The following is a 9446-nucleotide window of genomic DNA, read 5'->3' as shown; positions in this document are numbered from 1 at the left end:
TATATATATATATATATATATATATATATATATATATATATATATATATATATATATATATATATATATATATATATATATATATCGGTTCAACAACCGCAAGTGTCATGCTGCCACCATTCCTAACCTTCCGCTATCAAAACACGTGCACATTCCGGGCCACTCATTTGATAATATTACAGCTACAATCCTTCAATCTGGTTTCCGTTCCCACCACGAAAGAGAGCTTCGAGAATCGTATTTAATCTATAAGTTTAAAGCCGTCACTTGTGGTATGAATGAAAGCGCTGGCAAACTTTCATTTTTACCCATTTAGTTTCCTAAACATTCTTGACTACCCCCGCTATTATTGCCGCTATGCTTTCACGCAGATAGATTAGTTCCCTGTTTGAGCTTTGTCGGATCATGACAAGATGTTACACCCGCGTTTATGTTTATCGATAACTTGCTCGCAGTTGTACCTATGACGTGCTATTGATGTTTGTGCCGATGACTCACGCGTTATGTGGCTTCATCATTTTTTACTCATTGTTAATCATTTTTTATTCTTTTATTCGTTTTGTCTTGCGCAAGTGCGCACGCGCGTATTCTCGTTTTTTCTTGTCCTATCACGCGCACCGTTTCCCCACGTGCTTTTAACAACCGCTTGTCAGCCAATAACAGCGCTATGATACGTTACTGCGCATTTTATATTGCGGTACCGTCGCATGTTCGCATCACTCCGACGAAGGCCGGTCCCGCGGCCGAAACGTCAGTCCTTTGCTGAACAATTTTTCCTACGTGCTTGATTTTTTTCAACTTTTACTTCCGGGTCCTTTGTTAGCACTTTATTGTTTATATATATATATATATATATATATATATATATATATATATATATATATATATATATATATATATATACACACACACACAGGCACTGAGTCTGGAAAGTGCGAGAAGTATCCTTACGTCAATTGTTATGTGTGCAGAGTGCGGTTGGCTGCAGTAATTGTGGCACAGCGCTGGAACTCCTGCTAAGCTGATTTAGTTCCCGGAACCGCCTAGACCAGTTCGTGTTCTACATTCATGAAACCACGCAACCACACGTAACAATATGCAATATCAAGGGCACGAAAACCACTAACACGACGGTGGAGTCTGACACTCATCTTGCATGCGCACCGAGAATACAACGCTCGACCTTCTTTTTTTTTTTTTTTTTTACAGCGCATCTGTATATGTCTAGGACCGGGCATTGTATCCTGTCCGCGCGGAAAAACCTCAAGTGCCCTCTAGGGAGCATTGGAAAGACTAATGTGTACTGAAGCATTTAGAAGCATTCAAATGGATCCCCGGACGCGCTCTATGGAGTGGCGGAAGGAACTAATGCATTAGAGAAAACAATCTTGTTACCGGTGCCCGCGTTTGAACATGGGCCTTTCTATAAATAAACATCTCTCTCTCTGGGCCTCCACACTCCGAAGGGAAGTGGCTTAGCCACTGGCTTAAGCACCCACACATGCAAAATGTGCATATATCGGAACCATGTCAATGCCTTCTATTAACGCGATAGCAGTAAAGAGCTCGTTCCGCAGAAATTCCGGCGTCGGCGTCGGTGTCGTTGGTTGTGAGCGAAAAATCATCTTTTTATAAAATAAACAATAAAAGAATCTTAGGTTCGAGTGAGAATCGAACCCAGGCGGTCTGCGTGGCGAGCAAGTGTTCTACCACAGAGCCACGCCATTGCATGGAATTGCGCTGAAATTAACTTTAATGCTTCGCCAACATACGTGTCCTGTGTACAGGTGTAACTGTACGAGACGTAATATCGCAGTAAAACGGTGTACAAGCGTATATTGCCATCGGGCGTCGCACCATGTGAAGTGCATAACGAGTTGGTGGTTTAAAGCCGACTATCCATTACAAAATGCACACACATTACTGCGTCTATTCCCTTACGAACACGTAGTGGGTGCATCGCAACTTCGAAAAAGTATCACGCGCGTAATTGCTGCTGGTTTAAAGCATGCCACCCATTACAAAGGGCATACACATTAGTGCGCGCATTATCTTACACACACGTAGTGGGCACACTGTTGTCATAAAAGTGATGTTGAAGAGGGCGGAAACCTTTACCTTTACTATAGGTATGTCGAGTGCGTGTGCGTGTGTGAGAGAGAGACCGGGCGACTGAACATAATGACAAGCGAAACAGAGCACGATGAGGATGGGGCCGGATATCGCTATCGCGTTCAACTCTTAAAGGCGAAGCTTAAGCATCCCCCAGTTTTTTTCTACCACCGTGGTTAGGAGTAGGACTCTCGAAGAACAACGTACGAGGGAGGACTAAGGCAACAGCAACATGAATGTCAACGGCGCCAACGGGCGCCTCGGGGCAATAGCAAAGAATGAATAAAATAAAACAACAGGTCTTATGGCCTTTATATTTTGATATGATAGCTTATATTGCCCCGAGAAAAATGTTTTTCCAGTGATGCGTTTTTGTTTGGAAGTGAAACCGACGTTCAGGAAATGAGCGTCGGCGTGATCTTTGTAAGCTGGCTTTCCCACATTATATATTGTAGTGAAGCCTCGATGGTGGTGTCGCCGCCGTCGTCGATGTGTCGCAGTAGACTGCACAGTTGTTTCAAAGTTGATGGGCATGTTCACAACCTCGATTTTGATACCAATCTGGCCTCCGCCGTGTAACCTCGGTTCCGTGTGCTAAGCAGCTTCGCTGGTCATCTACCTTCACAAAGTGGAACGCCTCCTCAATTTTTCTATAGCGATGCTGTCTGTGGCTAGGATGCAGGATTTTATGGCATCCACGCGGAAACTCTCCAATAAACGCGAGAGTGAAAGAGCGAACAACAAAAGAAAACGCATATCGCCACTCGCTCAGAGCTAGAGCGAAGTGGGAAAGGAGGGCTTCCGCAATAACCAACGCCTGAAGCTCACCTGTGTGTCGTGTGCCACACAGCTTCGCAAGGTTTTTTTTTTTTTTTTTTTCGCCCCCTCGTACTTGCGCTGCCCTGCTAGTTTTCCCTCAGGAAAACGTCTTCCGTAACACAGTCTATCAAGGTAATGCGAAATTTGTGCCACGTTGTTGTTTAGCCGTAGAGAGCAGCATTTATTTTTCAGTTTCAATCTATGCTATCTGTTTCATTAATAAACGCTTATTGACGGCACTGTAATGAATGCCTAACCCAATGCCATAGCACTGCCATTCATCGCAGTCTGCAGAATCCAACAATCAAGATTTAGACGTAAGCGCAGAGGAGAACTGCGAAAATTCGTGGTAGACCGTGTTCACCGCCTGGATCCCGGAGAACCAGCGCAACCAGGTATTCACTTTTGGTGACGAAAGCAGCATTATCTCATTAATTTGTACAATTAAACGTTTATTCTCTCCTCGGATAACTGCCACAGGCTGCGCGGAGAAATACTAAAGTTTCGGCAAGATATTTTCCTTGGCTAGAAGCTGCACTCCGGCACCAGCGATTAACCAGGAATTCTTGGACTTCCAGTGGAAGTATATTGCTCTCCAACACATCTCGTGCTGTAATCAAGAGCGCTGCCGCATATATGAGAACTGGTACGAGGTAGGTTCCGTCAACACGTGCTGCGAGTACGGCAAAGCTCGGCCACAGCACTTCTACACTACTGCCACTGAACCTATTCAAGAATCGCGACCAAATACCAACTTGCCACTGATATCACAACTGCTTACAAACCGAGTGCTGCAGACCGCTGCGTTGCTTTTTTCTCAGTGAAGACTCGCACTGCAGCATCTCGTCTTTCTCAATCACAGATCAGCTCTTACGTGCTAGCTTTTGTGTATCAAAGCTGCATTCAATGCTTGCGCACTTACAGTGCATTAAATCGTGCAACACAGCTCGTCTGAACGCTGCAAATAAATGCCGTTTATGTAAAATTTGTTTAAATGTTCGAAGTTGTATGGTTTCACTGGTCATGATCGCCCTTGCGCCCTACGTGCAGTGTATGGGAGGAAACACCGCAGCCAGCCTGCACTAAGTCGCCGGCCACGCCTCGAGCAAAAGGGCGTAAGGGGGGGAGGAATTGCATCGTTGTTGCCCCCCCTACACCTTCCCCGGTATATACGTGGCCACTGCTGTCTGAAATAGAACTTGCTACCACGGGATCTCGAAAACAAAGTAAACACAGTTTCGACAAGCGTGAAATTTAATTCCTTCGTGGACCTAATCATTATACGTGTCGCCTCACAACATTTGCCAGCAGGCCGAAAAACAAAGTGAGCACAGTTGCGCGGGTCCACGTGCCGGACGAGGCGCAGTAGGGGAGCCGCATCTTCTTTCTGTACGCCTCGAAGACTCCATTGATTGCCTGCATGTGGCTGCAGTTGTAAGCCTTCAGGACCGCGGCCAAGCACCCCCTGTAGGAGTTCAGGTCGCTGGAAAAAAAGTCGGTTTCGCCGCAAGGGCGAAGCAGTGAATGCCATAGCAACAAATTGGAATGTCACACGATGAAAGACAAGCAGCTCACTCGTTTAGGAAACGGGGCCGCTGAAGCGAGCGTGCTGTCCATGGCTTAAACGAAAATATTGCATCAAAGCACAACATGTACGAAACTACGAGCCATCTGCCGATCTCTGGAGTTACTCGCGCGACAGCGGGCTAACACGCCCTGTAGGCAAAGGTGCGCATATTCTTCCGGAGTTTTTAAAGATGTAGGGACGTTTCACCTGGTAGTTTTTTTTCCCCTGGGAAACCCTATGTTTAAGAATTTTTGGAGGTATTAGTAAAAACACCCGTGTTTTGACCGTCGGTCCTCCGATAGTAAAACATGGCTCTAATTAGGTATGCCCCTTGCACATGCGTGCGAGCTTGTTATGAGGTGCATAAGCTATTAACTTCGCATAGTTAAGAAAATGTTACATTCGGCTGGTCGTGAGCGCTCTGGTGACGCGCGTCACATTCAGCTGGCTGAAATGGAGCGCTGTGAATTCAATCTACTCTCAACTCCGACCTCGGGTCTGATCACGCGACTCCTCCAGCTTTCGTTCTGGCGTGACGTCAGCCGCGGCTGCGTGCACGGTACGCCTGCGGGCCTTGCAACTTGATGCATATCTTTTTTCCAGCCGCCGATTGCTCTGGTGTGTGGTTGCACGTTCGGCATACACACGCTTTCTCTGGGTCGGATAAAGAACGGGCTCCGCATCGTTGCAATCCAAGTGAAAGCGCGGTAGCGCCCAGCCGAATATATCATAATTGTGTAATTTGTTCCCGGAGCGGCTGTTCCTTGCTGAACGGATGCGTGAGTACCTGCAGAACTGCTTAACTCCTGCGCTACTGCCGTCTAGCGGCAGACCCACATCGCTGACGTTCGGCCAACGGAGTAGAAGTCCCCTCAAGGTCGCATTGCAGAGACCGAGCGCCAGCTTGATCTTCTCGACGGGACAGTCTGGAACGCAACAAACGGTCAATATCTGCTCCTATTTAGGATTTCTGCCTCTTACCATTGGTGCCTAGCTCAGACTTGTTACCAGCTACGACGGGCTCCATCTTGGCCAGCGCCCCTCCCCTGAAGTGGCGGAACATGTCGAGACCGTTGGGAAACATGGCAAGCTCCGAATTTTCGACGTAGTCGTTACCGAAGAAGTAGTCATCTTCACCGGTTGCCTTCTTTCCGCGAGGTTTCTTGGCAATCTGTTCGACCTTCTGGAGCTCTCCGGAGCGGGACCTCGGCATATTTTCTAGGGCGTTGTCTGGCTTGAAGAACTGCAGTAGCGTCTGGGGTGAAGTGTCGTTCGACGAGCTGTTGACTGCCGCTGCGTCCGCGACCTTGGAAGCCGCGTTGACTGCCGCTGCGTCCGCCACCTTGGAAGCCGTGGAAGCGTGTTCTTCGAGGCGCATCGCCAGCGGCCGCCAACCATTCGGGGCGTTCGATTCGTGCGCCTTCTGGTAAAGAGTGTCCGACCGGTCGTAGTCGTTATACTCGGCGTCGTCGGGGTGCATCGCTATGATCCTGGGACCAGCGAAAACCGGCTTGCGTCCTTCCGCCGAGTCGTCGTAGTAGTAGCCCACGTTATCGCTGTTTTTATCGTAGAGGCCCAGATCAATGCGCCAGCTTCGGAGCCCACTGGAGCCGGACGCTTGATTGTAGATCTGTAATTACGAAAACATTTGAAGATGTCGCCACTTTCAGTGCAATGAAGTGCTTACGCTTTTAGCATGAGGTCTTAGTATGTGTTGCTTGCTTTTTGCACCAAGGTTTGTCTCTGGGTGCCCTTCCACGAGGCACCGGACGTCGTAGGCGTCTTCAAGCACTTTCTTGTACAGCTTGATTTCCGAGTGTACGTTGATGTCGCCATAACAGCCGGTGCCTTCTACGGAATCTTCAAGGCACGTGTGGAGCCGAGAAACGTGTCTGCCGCAAGAGACATGACCGTTTCAACGTGTATTGATACAACGGGCTAATACGCGCTCCACTCACCCGCATGGCACAGCCTGCGAAGGACTGAACTCGTGCTCCGTGTCAGCCATGTCTTGGAAGCTTAATGAACAGCGCAGGGCTCTCTTTAGAGCTTTGCTGCGCATGCATCCGGGCTTCACGTATGCAGATAATGCTTGCACATTAGGTAAAGCTGAAAGAGCGTAAAATTTTAGCGTCCGTGGTTAAACAACCTGATACGGCTAAAATTACCGGTGTCTCCTGGGCATTGTAGATCTTTTCCAGACGTGATAACCTGAAGAAACTTCCTTGAATGACCCGTGAATTCAGTGTTGGTACAGTTGCTTGTATGCTCCGCGGCCGCCAAGCATCTATGAACGTCGACGACAGCGCTATAAAGGAAAAAAGGAAAAGTGCGTGCTTAAAACATTGCTATATATATATTATATATATTATATATATATATAATTATATAATTATAATTATTATTATATATATTATATATTATTGCGCTGCACACAGCAGGCGAGTAGGCACGCGGCGTATCGCACCCTTTGCTACTTCAAACACTACGTTACATGCAAGAATCGGTCACCTGTCTTGCCCTGAGCCCGCGAAGACAGTTCTTACCGTTGTATCGTCGTCTCCAAAAACCACCGATACGCTTTACAGCTTACGTTAGCTCTCGCCTACGCTCCTAGCGAGCTAGACGCCTTGGCAGACATTGCTTGCTGTTCAGCTAGTTGAAAGCACTTGAATATGCACAATCTAGATTCATCGGTAAATCTGACTCGGGACAAAGCCGGTGTGCACTCGGGTCGCTTGGCCACACTCCAGCGCGGTAGTTACGCGTCGCTTCTGTTCCCGCCATACTAGCGCGCTGTCGCGCTGTAGTCGTGTAGGTACCGCGGTCGCCGCAAGGTGCCGCCACATGCCGGCCTTGCGCTTGTTTGAAGCGGAAGTAGCAACCAACCCGTTCGAAGCAAAAAAGCAAACGCTCAAGGCTGTGGAGCGCGGTGGCATATAACTTCTTGCCCACTAGTCGTTGCAATGTCCCCCTGTGTAGCTTCCAGGGCGTTCGTCGGGCCGAAGAAAAAATGCGCGTGGAAGCTGCGGCAACTACCTGTAGCTCAACTTACAATTGACGGGTGACTTTCTGCAGATTACTTGGAAAGGTGTTGCAGAGTTCCTTCACGAAGCTGTGTCCGTGACGTGATTTAAAGATATACCAATAAATTCCGAGCGCACGAAGAGACGAGGACAAAGAACAGGTATGACACTCACGAAGAACACGTATGAACACGTAAGAACACGTATGACACAAACGTAAACACGTGTGTCGTACACGCGTTTTGTCCCCGTCTGTTTGTGCGCTTAGAATTTATTGGTCATGTCATACCAACACGCCCAAACCACCACAATTGTTAAAGATATACACTGTGTACCTGCAAGCGTCCTTATAGTTCGTCCAGGGTGCTGGCGTCTTCAGATCAGTCATGGCTAGGTAAGTTGCGTAGCAGACGACCGATGCGATTGATCCCTTCCGCACATCACAAATGCTCGCAACACTGCTTACAAGGCTTGATCGTGCTGGAACAAAACAAAAATAAAATTTTTATATCTGCAGTTCAAGAAAACCTACTGGTTACCTGCTTGGGTTGAATTCGAGTAAACGGCGCATGGGTTTTGGTACCAGGTGAGCATCAAGCTCTCGATTAACTTCACTGTGACGAGGATGGGGTCATCCTTTTCATCACCACCATCGCACTTAAGCTCTGTCCTTGCTTTCCGGACGCACTCACGATAGTTCATAAAGCACCTAAGAAGAACAAAAATAGCATTATTTGTTTAGAAACGAGCTGCCATGAGTGAGGCAAGTTAGATACTCACTTGCAGGGGTCTTGACCGTGCAGTATAAATTCGTGCATGCTAACTCCGCACGTGAACATCCGTCGAAGCAGCGTTCGATTGTCGCATTTTGAGGGATAGTTGTAGCCAGTGTCGATTTTAGGCACGCACGGATCGTCAGCCATCCTTTCGCGCTTGTCCCCGTCAGACGACTGATTGCCTGAAGTCAAATCGCTGTTCCCTGCGCTCGTCACTCCTGTCATGTCTTTTGAGAAGTCGGAATTATCGTCAGAGGCTGGCTTGTCTTGAACGAATGATTTCTTGTTTGCTTCGGCTGGCTGGACCGTCCGAGTTGGGCGGCTACTTTCGTTTGATTCAAAAGCTGCAGTAGTGTTCTCCCGGTTACTTTCATTAATCAGACTATTTTTGATAGAAGCAGCATGACTCTCGCTTGGGGTTGAGATTTTCTTTTCCGAAGCGCCGGCGCTTGTTGCAACAAGGGGGAGATTTTTGTTTTCCGAGGCGTTGTTGCAGGCATGTTCATAAGCGCCCAGTATATTTCTTGTAAAGAAATTAATTGTAGGCGTTAAGAGCGTTGTGTCGTTTGAACAAGCGGTCTTGTTAAGGACGTCTCGCAGGCACGCCTGGAATGCGGTCAACGGGCTGAAAAAGAATGAAATTTGTAACCGATATGCGGCAGTGCAAGCGCCAACGTGCTGTAATCGAAACCACTATCCGCAGTACCACGTACCTGCACGATGATGGGCTCGATTGGAGAGAGTTACTTATGAAGTCCGCGTAAAAGGGCATAGAGCATCTGGTGTAGGTTTTGGCAAGCTGCAGGTAATCGCATTTCTGGGTATCGTTTCCGGTAGTAACACTCAGAACGTCTCTTTTAAGAGGGGAATCTGTAACCGAACAAAATATTGGGGAGTCGAACAGTGTACGGACGGATGGGCCTTTGAATGTTACTTAGGGCATACCTTTGGTTTCAAGATTTTTATTGAGGGCTCCGGAAGCTCCCAAGTCCATGAAGAGCATGGCGCACAGCACCACCAGCTTGCGGTCCATGGTTGGTCAAAGGTTGCGCAAACGGCGACCTTCTGCAGGCAGAAAAATAAGTCTTAAAGACGCAAGCATGATTGTTCCTCGTTTAGGCTACTACTTAGCAAACGGAAGCTGTC

At 47.8% G+C, this 9446-nt stretch overlaps 1 protein-coding gene across 2 annotated transcripts; it reads right to left on the bottom strand.

Moving 5' to 3' along the window:
• Positions 1-4184: 4184 nt before the first annotated feature.
• Positions 4185-8634, bottom strand: LOC119375623 (uncharacterized). Of its 2 annotated transcripts, XM_049410817.1 has the most exons (10): positions 8305-8634; positions 8064-8233; positions 7860-8004; positions 6667-6806; positions 6457-6607; positions 6186-6390; positions 5841-6128; positions 5480-5804; positions 5286-5424; positions 4185-4414 (listed from the first exon to the last, which is right to left on the bottom strand). In XM_049410817.1, exons 1-10 carry the CDS (start codon positions 8523-8525, stop codon positions 4210-4212), a joined length of 1989 nt encoding a protein of 662 aa, XP_049266774.1. In that variant the 5' UTR covers positions 8526-8634; the 3' UTR covers positions 4185-4209. The 2 variants fall into 2 exon arrangements, with proteins under 2 accessions (XP_049266774.1, XP_037501771.1); XM_037645843.2 differs by having other exon boundaries at positions 5480-6128; positions 8305-8633.
• Positions 8635-9446: the final 812 nt, after the last annotated feature.

This window comes from Rhipicephalus sanguineus, chromosome 1, assembly GCF_013339695.2.
Source record: "Rhipicephalus sanguineus isolate Rsan-2018 chromosome 1, BIME_Rsan_1.4, whole genome shotgun sequence".
NCBI lineage: Eukaryota > Metazoa > Arthropoda > Arachnida > Ixodida > Ixodidae > Rhipicephalus > Rhipicephalus sanguineus.
Note: the sequence above shows the minus strand (reverse complement) of the source record. Positions and strands in the feature narration are given on the sequence as shown.

What these genes read in the sequence shown, in the direction of transcription:
- LOC119375623 (XM_037645843.2), bottom strand. Translation starts at nt 8,525, where the DNA reads ATGACAGGAGTGACGAGCGCAGGGAACAGCGATTTGACTTCAGGCAAT. An exon ending in AACTATAAGGACGCTTGCAG is followed by an intron (nt 6,807 to 7,859) that starts GTACACAGTGTA and finishes TTTCCTTTATAG; the next exon opens with CGCTGTCGTCGACGTTCATA. An exon ending in GGAGTTAAGCAGTTCTGCAG is followed by an intron (nt 4,415 to 5,285) that starts GTACTCACGCAT and finishes CTTTTTTTCCAG; the next exon opens with CGACCTGAACTCCTACAGGG.